This window comes from Watersipora subatra, chromosome 9 (genome assembly GCF_963576615.1).
Source record: "Watersipora subatra chromosome 9, tzWatSuba1.1, whole genome shotgun sequence".
Lineage (NCBI taxonomy): Eukaryota > Metazoa > Bryozoa > Gymnolaemata > Cheilostomatida > Watersiporidae > Watersipora > Watersipora subatra.
This window is the reverse complement of record NC_088716.1, coordinates 44,467,265-44,481,995: the sequence shown is the minus strand read 5'-3', so window position 1 is coordinate 44,481,995 and position 14,731 is coordinate 44,467,265. Positions and strand designations below refer to the sequence as shown.

At 35.1% G+C, this 14,731-nt stretch overlaps 1 protein-coding gene across 1 annotated transcript; it reads right to left on the bottom strand.

The window, feature by feature from the left end:
• Positions 1-9,976: 9,976 nt before the first annotated feature.
• Positions 9,977-12,724, bottom strand: LOC137405113 (uncharacterized). Its single transcript, XM_068091336.1, has 4 exons — positions 12,520-12,724; positions 12,167-12,226; positions 11,409-11,590; positions 9,977-10,236 (listed from the first exon to the last, which is right to left on the bottom strand). Exons 1-4 carry the CDS (start codon positions 12,639-12,641, stop codon positions 9,977-9,979), a joined length of 624 nt encoding a protein of 207 aa, XP_067947437.1. The 5' UTR covers positions 12,642-12,724.
• Between the last annotated feature and the right edge of the window lie 2,007 nt (positions 12,725-14,731).

The window sequence follows — 14,731 nt, the reverse complement described above, 5'->3', positions numbered from 1 at the left end:
CTCCTAAATAAAATGCTTGTTGTATTTGATTTTCTAATGTTATAATAGACTATTGACTTGCAACACAAACCCTAACTTTCTAAGTTAAGAACTATATTACATAAAAAACAGACATTAGCTATAGCAAACTTTGTAACTTATAAACTATCATTAGATAGGTTAAACACACATACATTGTATAGACGCATGTAGTGGTCAACATTCAAATCCACCCCGAGATTATAGCCAACATGGTTGCAATAACATTGCCACGTCATTTTTTAGAATTTAGATTATTAGTTTGCATGATATGCATTGCTTATCAAAGAGTCGGGATCATTTTTAGAGACTAGAAATTCTCCTGTGATACAGCCCATGACCAAAGTAATATTGGAAAAAAGAAAGGGTACTGATGGTTGAGAAATGCAATATTAGCAGTCATATGGCACTGCAGTGCAATAGGATAACTGCAATGGTAGCTGTAATGTGCTGGGTGTTTGTGTTATTATATACAACAAACAGCAATAATGAAAGGAAAAGATTATATGTTTATATCTCTCCCCCTGCAATAGGAGAAATGCAATATTGGCCAATATTAGAAGTAAAATGCAATGATATTATTAGAATAACCAATATTATTAATATAGTAATAATAGAAAACCAATGCACAATTTTGTTTACATTTCAAAACGTCATAGCTAACAATATCAAGAAGTTGTGATATTTATATAGATTTTTAGAAAATCTATTTAACAAAACTATTTAAAAAAAATAATAACAGTGACATATTGCCCATAATCGATGTTGTTAGTGTGACTATAGCACTTCAGTAGTCATCCAAACTTATAATTGAATATTGTAATAATCTCATAAGAATCGTTAGAAAAAAATATCATCGTCACTTCCTTAACTTTCACAGTTTTGGACATCAGTTAGAATACCAAAGTACTTAAAAGTTTTCAACATGTCAGTTACTTTGAAATCGGCAAAAAAGAAACAATTTCAGTACTGCTATGTTAATTACAGAAACCTTCGGCAATTCGCCAATGCTATTGACTGGTGAAATTTGCACGTTATTCTTTCGTGAAATGCGCACGACTTAATGGTTCTATTCTCTGTCGCTCGGCATTTCAATTGCCGGTCTTAATTTTGATGAAAGTAAGGCTTAGCAAGTTTTAATAACGATTTTCGGCCAAATTAATCTTTCTATTCGTGTATAATTCGTTCAGATGGGTAAGTTTTGAGAATATGTCGACACTTTTCAAAAACTTGGTAATATATTCAAATAGGTTTATGTGTTTTGTATCGTTATTATACATAAACGACTCTACAGAAAAATGGTTAAATTTGTTGATGAGATTTCGATACAAGGGTTTGCGACGTTCTTGATGAATAATTTTCGTGAGTTGTGTGCACATGCATTTATCATAAAAACTCTCTAACATTCGCTCCGCTCGTTTGGTAATGGGATTATACTATCAGCAAAGAAGCAGTACTGCATTAATATGAATTAAACTAAAGCATGTTATAACAAGTTTTTAAATTAAAAAACACAACTTTTAAAGAAATGGGCAAAAGCATTTTTTGTTAAAAATGACCTTTGATTAACATTTGTATTAAATGTAATATATTTGGAATGATAGAATGACACCGTCGCAGATGTTTAGGTTCTATATATAATTGTGTTCTATTCTAAAAAAATGTGACACAAGCTGTGTGATTGGTGTAGGTATTAGACAGCAAACAAGGTAGCAGTTGCTGTTTATTTGGAGTAGTTTACAAAAATAAATTTAACTACGAGTGAAGTCTATCTAATAGTGTACGAATGGCTTGATGTATGTGCAGAGCCCCAAACTGCCATCAAAAGTACAAAAGTAGTCATGAATAGGTTTTGAGCTGCCATCCCTGGCAACCATCTGCACCATTCTGACAAGCTAAGCCTGCTAAGGTATGCTATAATCATGGTTAAAGTAATAATAACATATCTTTATAAAAAGTCTCGTTACAAGCCATTTGTATGCGGCTGTTGAAAGACCACTATACAGTAAATTTGAGACATGATGCATAATATTAAATACAGATTATCAAAAAGGGAATCAATAACAAAAATAAGCTTATATATAAATTCACCACAATACACATCAATCACAGCAACCAATATATTAACAGCAAAGTGATATGATACATTTGTCATCAAACCCATATGCGTTCACATTCGCCTATGGATCAACACGAGCAAAAGAATTGCCTTACCAATGATATAGACTAAAAATAGCAACATTCTACAAGTGAGGCCATATTAAACATCAACAAAAGAATTTGAGTGCTGAATTCATAGGCATGCCCAAGCTTGTCCAAAATGGTTTATCATTTCTTCAACATCATAGGGCAAAAGTAGTGCTTTTTAGTCGGCAATAAACGACTCAGTTACAGTCATATCCTTTCATCGGCATCCTTATCGAGCGAACCGAACTATAGGGCTAGTAGGTGAGCATCAGACAGTCAATGCCGTGTCACCCTACAAAGCATTATAAAGGTGATCAGTAATAAAACATGAATAAATGACAAAACATTCAATTACTTCGTATTTATATAGAGCTATTACTATGATATAGGCTAGACATTGCAGATTGTCACAAAAATATTTCTCTTGTAAAGGATAGGCAACAAATGGATGGAAACTTCAATTGCAAAAAATGCGCAAGAATATGCCGTGTATGCCATTCCATTCTAAATATTTTCCACTCTTCAGCCATCCCTATTTCAGAAGCTTGCTGCGAAGCGAAATGGGAGTTCACCGCTATGACCTCAGGCGTGATATTCCTTGTGTGTTAACAAAGCGCCCGCGTTAATCCGCAAGATACAAATGTCCATTAAAACACGCATACCACAGTACCTCGGTAAACAGTCTCACACACGCATACCACAGTACCTCGGTAAACAGTCTCACACACGCATACCACAGTACCTCGGTAAACAGTCTCACACACGCATACCACAGTACCTCGGTAAACAGTCTCACACACGCATATTTCAAATCCATATCAGAAGCACAATGGAAACAGCGATTGCTGGCTGACATTGCTGAGTTCTAGGTTACATATCTTGTGCATCCTGGCCCATTCACTGATTCCATTGTGGAGATGAGGTGACTTTGGAATTGCCTGCACGATGAGTTACCATGCAATAAGTGTTTTAATAGACATTCACACGTTGCGGATCAACGTGGCGCTTTGTTAAAAATGACAAAGAAATCCATGTCAGCAGTCATAACGATGCACTCCTTGCCTTGCGTAGCAGCACTTACAAAATAAGAACGATTAAGGTGTAGAAAATTTTTAAAATGGAATATCTTGCACCGCATTTGTTTGAATATCATTCGCAAGTGCCGTTTCCATCTTTTGCAAGCATAAAACATTCGATACAAATTTGCGAGTAACAAAACTCGCTTGACTAGCAAGTTGTGAACATTTCCATATTGCGGATGACATGGAAATATAGTGAGTGAGCGGAGTGGCTCACAGAGTAGACCACCCAAACACTAAGATCATATGATTGCTGATAATCACTTATGAGATATCATTAATATTACCTCATCCTGTGTGGGTTGGGTGGCAACAAAGGTTGCTTCAGTTGCAGGTGTTGATCGCCAATGAGGCCTTCCCAGATTCCTCATTTCAATCTCAGCTGAGTTTAACCGAGCATTTTCGCTACGCCGCGAGTCTACAAAAATGTGGGTGTTTTAAGTTGCTAATACTAAAAATTCACTTGAGTAGAAATATATTCATTCAAACTACAGAATGCTTGGCGCTGCACTGGTCATAAAAAGCAGCTTATAAATGGTGGCAGGTAATGTAGTTGACATTTTTGACTAATTAGCTAATTGGCTAATGGGTTAGCTCGCTGCCTCTGAAACAAGCATAGCTGAAGGCTGGTTCACACTATATCGCTGTATGTGGGCGTTTTCCTTTTGGCATTCATTGTCGACTATGTGGACTGATAGCTGATAGCATCGATGAAGCAATGTGGATACTTTGGTAAGTTTGCAGCTGTCAAACTTACCTGATATTTCACTGAGCCTTGACGACAGCCTTTCAAATGTGAACCATTTTGGCGATAACAATTCGCGGTTACGGGTAGCGAAATTCATTTATATATGTATATGATAGTTGCTGCAGGACTACTATTTGATTCGAGCATGCAAAAATAAAGAGGTTTCTTCGCGAAAAGTTAAAAAGAAAAATAAAAACACTACTTCACGGAGTATTTTCTGATGCAAATGGGTTTGAGATAGTGTGAACATTGTTATTATCAACAATCACCGGAAGTATTGTGGCATCAAGCCTGAGATACGGTGATATAATGTGAACCAGTCTTAATAGGCATGCAATTTATTATAACCAAACAAACATGTTGGTATTAAATTGATAGTTATTGGTAGTGATTGACACATCACTTAAGGGTGACAATGAATTCAACACCTATTTGCAGTCATTCCTTTTATTATGTACCCTGGCAGCCCAGTGTGTGGTGAGAGATCATGAGGTACGCCAATAAAATAGATATGAACAATAATTTCCACATCACGGGAAGTGTGTGATCGGTGCAGGTGGTAGTGCGAAGAACAAAAAAACTGATTGTCGTAAGATCAGATCCTGTATGAAGCAATCTTTTTCCCAACCCACAACCGTAATTATCAGTTCTAAGTTTCATGAAAGTGACTTTGTTTAGTAAACAGTTTTAACAATAGTTCATCGATATCATGGTTTTCATTTGTCAGTGCATTTGCTGATACTATAAGTCCGTAAGCAGCGCAGCTATGTCTAGTCATAACCAACAGTTATAAACATGACTACACATTTTGCCAGTCTGTGTAGTCGTGACTTTCAAGAGACATTCCCTAGTTTTTACTGACTCAAATCTTTAATACTTTTAGCATACTCATGTATGATACGGTCTTGCTATTGCTACAAGCTGTTTCAAAAAGGTCAATCTACATACATGTATTTGTCAATGCTATGTGCCATTAAAACATGTTGCGCCGCAAAGAGGCATTTTAGGTGATTACCAATGGCTACACATCTTTATAATGTTTGTCCATTTTTCCTATCACTTGTTCAATATGATAAGTGAGCACTTGCTCAATATGATGTGATCCTGGCTAGAGATATCTGAGTTACCGGCAAGAGAACCTCGATCTGGAGACATGCCTAACTGCAGAGAGCAGTTTAAAGTTAGATGTCATTCCTGTCCCTCTCAGGAATTTGGTTTAGTAATTGAACAGCAACCTGTTGTTGTCAGGTCCAGCGTTCCACTAGCTCATGACTGCTCTAAGAGGTCATAGAAAACTGATTGGCTAACTATATTAGGATTCAACTTTACAGTTTTAGATCTCTAAAAAGCACATTATCGCCAAAAAAATGTTCAATTTAAAGTAACCAGCTCCTCCCAATGGTAAGACTAAAACAGTAATTTCATTGCTAATGTTTTCTCATCGAAAAAGCGATCATTGGTAAACATTTAACATTATCTTCAGGGAGATAAAACAATATGTATGCGTGAAATCTGTGCACAACTACTTGTTATTTAAACATAGCACTAGCTAGTCAGTACTTACTGTGAAGGATTCTTCTCTGAAATTTATCTACAACAAAAGTAATAAATGTTATTAAGTAATAAATATTACTTTTTTATTACTCAGCATTGCGCGAATAATAAAAAATACTTTGCGTAATTCAGCCAGAACTTACTATCATTTAGGGTAAACTAAGTTATAATAAGAGCCATTATTATAATTTAAGCCAGCGTGAGGAAGAAATATTGCTTCATGATCTTTAAGCGTGCTAGCTAAAGCATGAGTTTTTTAACCAATCAGCATTAAAGATTGGCAGGTGTCATGAGTATGATGCGCTATTCCGTAATTGCTGTACAATGTGACTGCACAGCCTATTTGTTTAATCCGCTTGTCTGCATACCTGTGGGTTCCGAGTTCAAATCCTGTACAAAGCAAATATTTTATTGCCATAACTGAACAAATGACACACACAGATTTGTATATACAGATTACAATATATAGAAGCTATATATTTTTACATTAGTGATACAAAATATTGTAAAACCTTTATTTGAATGCCAAGGCGCTCTATTTTTAACCCTTCCCTCAAAGTGGCACTTTATTAGAGGCGACGTTCAAATAAAGGGTGGCATTGTAATTTTCGAACACCTCGTCAGTGTTGAGACAGTAAATTTAACCCTTTCATGGGTGAATCAAATGTCGCCACTCTGCACTCATGTTCTGCGCTCTCCTTCGGGCGGTGCAACAATAACCCTTTTGGATGCAAGGAATTTGCTAAATTACCTCTACCTTGTCGTAAATCTTTAAATAAATATGCATGAGGAAGCTGATACATGTCTCTACCAGTTGATATCTATTGCTTGTAATTAACCTATGATGATCTCATAGCCTGCGTTACAATTTATTGGAGCTTTTTTTATTTTTTTTATTTAAGTTTTTTATTTCATTTTAAACTTGAAAACACATTTTCATTTTATAACTATATTATATGAATGCCCAGTGTTGCTCTGGTGCTGACACAAGTCTTTGCACAAAAAATTTACTTTTATTTAACATATAACAACAGTTACCATCCTAACTTTCAAACTTCATATCACGAGAAAAGTATTTTGTGCAGTATAGATAAATTAAAAGAGAAAATAAAAACAACTGTAAACGTTTTCAAACTTTGTCAAACAACTTTAACTTTTAAACTTTATATCATGAGAGAAATATTTCGTGCAAGTCAAGTAAATTGACAAAAAAAATTAAACAATTGTAAAGGTGTTAAAATGTAATTGTGAAATACTTGGCAAGTAATTGCTAAATAAAGTCGGTTTTGCTGCGATTACTATAAAAAATAATTTGGCAATGATACAATTAATACGAACTGTAAAAACAAAATAAAAATCCTGAATGTTTTAAATTAATAATACCAATTAGTGCATAGAAGTGTGTGTATAAAAAGGTTACTGTTGCAGCAGAAGCTATCCATCAAAACTTTGAATACAACGATACTGGTACCTCTTGATGCTGGTACAAACGTAAAAATGAGATATCGGACCATCTTTGTCTAATACTTAGTTTGAACGAACAAAGAAAAAATGTAGAGGCTGTTCTTACTCGAGATAATACAACTGTCAGCTAAAAAGTATTTAACCTTTACAGATTTAGCAATCAAACCTTGTGAAAAACCGGAAATAGGAGTGTAATGGTACATTTAAAATTCAAACGGCACATTTGAAAATTACAAATTAAAACAATAAGTAATGAATGGTAGCAAAACGTAAGCTTTTAGAAAGTTTCAAAAATAACAAATGCAAAAGGTAATATTAATTTAATAATGAAAAGCGCACATTTCACTTGTGTAATCATGAAAAGGATACAGAGTATGTATATTGAAATAGTGATGGGAATGATAAGAATGGTGTAGCCTTGTGGTCAGCTGAGCATATTTACAAACTTGCGAAGGCAATCTTCATGAGTTCAAATCCAGTACGAAAAACATTGTTCACTCCTATATTATAATAACTATAGCTGGTGATGACAAGTGATAAACTGAGATCTATAAAAATAGATTTAACAAGGTTGCATGAAAGCTCATTTCACTCATTATGTTTGCTACAGTTTGCAGCCAAAACTGGTTTTTTATGTGCGATAATACAGGAGTTACGAGCATCGATCCATGGTAAGCTGAGTTCACATTACCGCAATCATCCTATCCAATAATGTGATATAAATCTGCAAATTTTATGAGTTTTATAATAATAATTTATCAAATGCTGCAAATATATGTTCAAGAACAATTGACATAAACAAACCACAAATATAATACATGCAACAACACCAATTAACATTTGAAAACAAATATTAACAATTTTAAAACAAAAAAATTTGCATCGTTAGCTCCGTCAGTTGCGTTCTGATTGCTGCTTCTGTTTGGAACCATTTTATATTCTTCTGAACATCCATAATGTTTTCTGACTTAAACCCATCTTCTGCACATTTGAGCTAGTTAATATTAGTGTCCAAACAATTGTTTTAGCAGAGGAAAACTTTTCCACGATGCCATTCTGAATAGAAACTTCTAGCACAAATAAAGAGAAACCGAGCGTAATCAAAAGAGCCTCCAAATTTTAGCCTCAAAATATGTAGTAGCGCATTTTCCATCGTAAATGCGCAAACTTTTCCCACATACATGAACATATTAAGACCGCATTAGAAAAGGAAATACTATTAGCTTGATACAGTTACTAATTACTTCTGTAGTGTGGCAATCAAAAGTTTAAACAAAAAAATCTAAAGGCTTCAAGCTGGAAAACTGACTTCGAAACAAATAGGATCAACAAATGAGTTAATTGTTATTGATGTAATCGAGTCGATATTAGTGGTTTTGTGGGCACTTCTCCACTGATCAGTTGCTATTATGAATTTGCAAAGATTAAGAATGTTAAATAGTATTAGTAAGATAGAAGTGCCATTCATATAAAAGTGGCATTCAATTAAAGGGTTGCGCTCTATTTTTCAACCCTTCTTTTATAGTGGCGCTCAAATAGAGGTGACGTTCAAATATGGGTTTTACGGTAGTTGGCACAATTTTCTACCCGCTAACTTAATCACAATAGCGTTTAAATATTTACTATATATATACATGTACATATATAAATATACATATAAGTATACGTTTATACTCTTTTCATTATATACACGTGTACACCATATCTCACTCAGAGAAAAAATTAAAAAGTGCTGGCATGTAAGAACAACTGTATATCCAGTAGTCATTGGGGCAATAACACCTGCACATCAAATGTGGCTTTCCCATATACTGGCAACAGTCAACACGGGCCAGTTGCAAAAAAGTGGGCTATTGGCAATGGCTAACATTTGAGGCGAGTGCTCAAATTCCCAGTCCCCGGTGGAAGAACCAAGTTTGAGTAGACATTACAACTCACTTGGGTTAGCATGAGTGAAAAAAATTTTTTAATTTATATTTTTATAGAACACTAGATAGGCAGTACTCACCGTAAATGTTTCTGCATCGCTGAAAGTTACCTACAACAAAACAATAAACATTACATTTAAATTTTGAAACTGTAAAAGTTTGTGATATATACATTGTACATGTATGGTTGTTGATCAATTATTATTATCTTAAATGAATCAGATAATAATAACTGCTCAACAATAATCACTGCTTAGAATTGGTTCGGAGTTGTTTCCACTCAGAATTATAGAAATGGTAAAATCCAAACCCAATTGACGCTATTTCATTTTACTAAATTAATGCGAAGGCATTTGCTGTGAGAGTACTTCGACATCATAGAAACGCTCACTACTGATGGATCCGATCGATAATACATGTACGTACTCGACTTTTTTAGTTCAACTAGTTGACTACGCATCAATTGAAAAGTGATCGTGGAACTACGTGATCTACTTTAACAAGTTTTAAGGAATACATCACGAGTCTCGGAAAGATTTATAGTCCAACTCTGAATCGTTGAAGCGCTAGGGTGTAAATTTGTCACCATCGGGCAACTCCGGACCCATTTGATGCAGGGAAACGCAGTGAATGCGCAGGCGTTTTTGTTTACTTGGAAAATCCAAAAAAGGACTTCATATTAAACTTCAAAGGGCGAAGCACATTCTAATTTGTTCATCTATTTTCTGATAAAAATGCGTTGTTCAGCAAAGTTGACTTGTGTAGCTATAGCAGATATCGACGATAAATATCTACTATGCATTTCATTGGCATCTGTAGCCAGTGTTTGAGAGGCTCATAGGCTAATAATTTGCCATTTATTAGTTTGAACTGTTTTATTATGAGTGCGCCACCTCCCATCTTAGACTAATGATACTTCCATGATACACGGAGGCTGCTCCAGATGAAGGGAAAACTAGTGAGAGACTACTGTAAATAAAAACATCATGTATCCAAGCTCAGAACTTACATATCAAGACCACAACCACAGTGATCCCAAGAATGACAACGACAGAAACAATGATTTTGTTTGTGGCCATGGCAGAGATTGGTTGTTCATTCACATCTTCACCTGGACCTTCCTTGGTTGATGTTTTTGGGGAGCCAGGTTTCTTGGTCTCAGTTATTGTTGTTGGGGCCCTTGGAGTTGTAGTGGTGATGGTAGATGACTTCGTTGGTGGATTCTCAAGTTCCAGATTGCAATCATTTTTGAGGTACCCTATCAATAAAGATATAGTACAGCTCACACCTGCAGGCAGATACTTTATTGGCAACTAAAATGCTCCAACATCTCATCAGAAATTAACAGAGTTGACAGAAAATTATTCCAAGGCTAGTTTGCGTAATCTGTCGTGTAGCGATTAGTATTGTATAATTTGTTGACTTATGGAATTGAGAAAAATAATTCAATATGGAACAGCCAGTAATTTTTTCAACACAAGTTCATGTATTTATAATAATGTCTATAATAATGGCCATGCGCAATACAGGTGATAGGAATTTTCCATTGCCTACCTTATATTGATGCTGGCATTTATCGGTGAAGCATTTTGCACATGTGATGATTATTTATCAAGAACATCAAAATCAAAACGCACAATACAATCCGTTAATCTACGAGTTGACATTAAGACCAGGACTGAGACCTTAAGACCAATAAATCGATCTGAACAGCAGCACTGTTGTAGCTCCTTCACTGGTGTTACATGCTACGAATTTTTGTCGTAATTTTTATCTTCGTAGCATGTAAATAGTTTAAAACGTTGAATCTTTAACTCTTCGAAGCTATTCAAACCTCCATTTCAAGGGGGTATTTTTGAAAACATAGTATCAACAACAAAGTACTGCGTATGATGTAAACATCAATATTTGTATTATTGTACAAATCTTTGGGATCGAAGGCTGGATTTTCATCGTCTTCATTAGTGACGTAATTACAGCATCTCTACGCAGCTCTGTTTTTAACACACGCGTTTTAAAAATATTAGCTCCAAAATAAAAAATATTAGCTCCGAATTTGAAAGATTTCCTACACGCTTTGAGATTGACATTTGACTTTAGACACATTTTAACAGTGTCAGCCGCGATATAAAACATGCGCCTCGTTGTACCTAAAAGCGCAGCAGCCTAATATGAAAAACACTGATTTGTGCGACCATTTCTTTGTAGCATGTGAACTGGTCAAATACAAACAATTGGGAGTTGTGTGACCACTCCTGTGTATCATGTAAATACGTCCTCCTCATTCCTACGATTGAAACCACAACTTCGAAGCTCAAAAATTCGTAGCGTGTAACACTAGTGCTTGACACTTTTAACGCACAGCAGCGTTATTGGGGCTAGCATATGGCAACCAGAAAGCGCATGCTACATGTTTAATGTTCAGCTTACCCTCACACACAGAGTATGCATTACATCGTTCTTCAAACCTCGAGCCATTTCTGACTCCATTACAATCAGCAGCACAGCTTTGATACTTATATAGAGTGTCTTGGTAGTAACAGACTCGATTATTGGCAGTTAAATCACAGTCAGCATGACTGTATGCTGACAATGGCCCCGTACACCTGTACCTACAACCGTGCAAAAAGGTCATTCAAAATACAGATTATTCAATATCTACTGTAACATCGTGCATGGCCTAGTTAGCATGACTGTTCAATCAATGTGCAAAGAAAACGTAAATCAACTAAATTTTAATCAGGAGGATTTTGTGGAGCATGACATTTACCTGAACTATTGAACCTATCACTAACCATTAATTGTCCAAAAATAGTTTTTAGCTCGTTCGTGTAATCCTGTAAAAAATCGCCTCACGAACTCATGGCAGTTCAACCAATTGTTTAGTACCAAACAATGTTAGTTTTGCCCATTTGTCTGCAAAGGAAGTATTGTCAAAAGTGAAGCCTTTGGATATTTGGGAGTTATCTACTCATTGCACAGGTACTTGAGCAATTCTAAAAGCATGCAAAACTTAATTAGTGTATAAGATGCCTTCTTAAAGATTAATGTTGTGGCAAGTGGCAATTTTTAAAAATCCATCAAGAGTAACGGACAGATGTGCAAGTGCATTTACATATAAGTAAAAAATAAAAAAGGAAAAATGTTTTTCCCCGTTTAATATACCCAATTTTACAGAGCATACTCACACATATGTAGCTTCCTTTTCCGTCAGTAAGGTGGCTGGTTCGGTGAAGACAGGTGCGGTTCTGTCAATTATATGAATAGCATGTACCAGTCATAAATTAATTTGATGGCGGCAAATGTAGGTGAGATCTAGAAGTTGCGAGTTGATCGTTTCCAGTATATTAGAAAAAGTTAATCACGTGATTTAAATAAAACATGGAATGACTGCCCACAAAGGAAAACATATTATTTAGCTCATTATTTATTATTCGTTACTATTTAAAATACACTATTTAATATTCAATTTGTCAAATAGTGAAATTAATCACTTTATTCTCGATAACCGTGAACAATTAATACCCGATTCATCACTTACCCGGTTTCTTCTTCAGCCAACTGTAAATCTTTATTAATCTGCTGTTCATTTGGCGTCTCATCCCCTGATGCTTGTATAGCAACTAGAACAATCGCACATATTCCTAACTTGAGCATCCACATCTTCACTATTGATTTTCCTCAAATAGAAATTGAGCTCATTGTTAATAACACATCATAGCCTAACTTGACATTCTGATTAATTTTTGACAAGTGCTAAATGTACAAAGAAAAAGCTAAAATTCTGGTAACAGCGGCAGGCTTGACATGTGTACTCACCAAGTAGCTGTTTTGAAATGAATGGCACCTCAGCCTACAGTGAATCACCTCTAGATGACCAAACCATACAGTCAGGCATGGTAGGAAAATGTAAATTCCAGAATAACCCTGTGACTACGAATAACCGTGTCATGAGGCGTGGCCCATAGTTACTAACAGAAAACAAGTGGTGAGCTTTATATTTGGAGGCAATGTTTTGGTTATGTTGCTTTAAATCTTGAAAGAAATCAATCTTCTCAGCCATTTCTTTTTTGTTTGTAACAAGTACTTATTTCTTCTGAATTGTCACTAGCCTTGCTCAGTGAGATCGAAAGCTGGCTGTTTTAGCAAGATATTGGTATTGAAGTTTGACACAAATTTGCTAGCCAATTCATAATGCATTTAGGTGATATTCATTGCTTAGCTTATGGTTGTACTAAGATGTCTTAGGAATTTGAGCTTTCGCTGTTTGTTATCTAGATTACGAAGTTGAGTTTAGCTGAGGGCAGCAGTCGTCTGTATCTGCTTTCAATCAACATTTTAAAGTATGCATCAGGATTATGTTCCAACTCAATGTATGTAGGAATGGATGACTTTTTTACTAGGCCTAGATAGCACACAACATATATAAGTAAAAGCAAAATGAACAATTACTAAGCACGTTAGACTAGATCTGTGACTGGATATCCTCGACCAAACCATAAGTAGATTTGAAAGTTTTAACACAGGAACGACATTTAGGGACTGCTACACAACACCATTTACCTTTTTATCCTTTCATTTCAAGTTATGCAGGTGTATATAACTCTAAAATGCGCCAGTGGCAACTGCAAAAAAACAAGACAGTTTGTTATGATAATTATCAGTATGCATTTCAATAATAATAAAAATGAAATAGAAAATATGTTCCATAGAAAATTGTTTATAAGTAATTTGTAAATAACTAGTGAGAGACAGATACTTGAGATGTGTAAATTGATCTTCTAATGTGCAAGTAAAGTTTAATATCCGCTGCATACCCCATTACTCTATTTCATTGCATTTTATTTAGAAATCTTCCATATTTTACTAAGGACACCATTTCATGGAATCTTGATGTATAAAAGAATAAGCAAACCAGCAAAGAGCAATAAGTGTAAATTTATTAGTTACAATAACCCAACTAGCAAATAATTCTTTCAAACTGTAATATAATATATTATTTCATTTACTAGAGTTAGAATAACATTAGTGTGTATCATTAAGTTTATAAATGATCAAGTAACTAAAAGTGTTATTTACTATGGAATTTCACTTGAAGGAATGTCTAAAATATAGTCAACAATAACATCACAGTTTGTTTGAAAACAATATAGATTTTGCAAACTGTTTTTACGATAGCCGAATGTAATTTTAGACCAAACTTACACTTCCACTCAGCAAGGGATGTCAAATAATGCAACAAAAATACTGTGTTCACCGTTTATAGGGAAGACTGGGCTTGCTTTGATGGCTACCAACTTGTTGACAGCAATAAGACAAGCCAGGAATAATAACTGTCATGCAACAGTTACAACCATATCTGACATGAAGTTCTATGCCTCCCTTAAAAATTAGAAGTAATGGGCTCATCAGCGAAAAGAGCTGCCGCGTTGAAGACGATCACAAACTACAACATATGGTCTTTATATGTATTCACTCAAGTTAATGAAAAAATGACCAACTAACTAAGAAATTTACTACAATAATAACTGCATTGTATGACTGCAAACTATTTAATCATGTAATATGTAAGCAATTCCTCAAAGATCGTGTAGCTTAGCGAGGATCGTTTGGCTTAGCGAAGAACGTATTGCTTAGTGATGGTCGTGTAGCTTAGCGAAGATCATGTAGCTTGCTGCAAACTCGGATCAGAGCATCTGCTTAATTTAGTGCAAGCAGAGGCTGTGAGTGTTTTAAAGAGTGTTTTAAAGTGT

Bases quoted from the DNA above. Each gene is read 5' to 3' on its own strand.
- LOC137405113 (XM_068091336.1), bottom strand. From the start codon at position 12,641: ATGTGGATGCTCAAGTTAGGAATATGTGCGATTGTTCTAGTTGCTATA. The intron at 12,227-12,519 runs GTAAGTGATGAA...TATAATTGACAG, and splicing joins TTGGCTGAAGAAGAAACCGG to AACCGCACCTGTCTTCACCG. The intron at 10,237-11,408 runs GTAAGCTGAACA...CTTTATTGATAG, and splicing joins TGCATACTCTGTGTGTGAGG to GGTACCTCAAAAATGATTGC.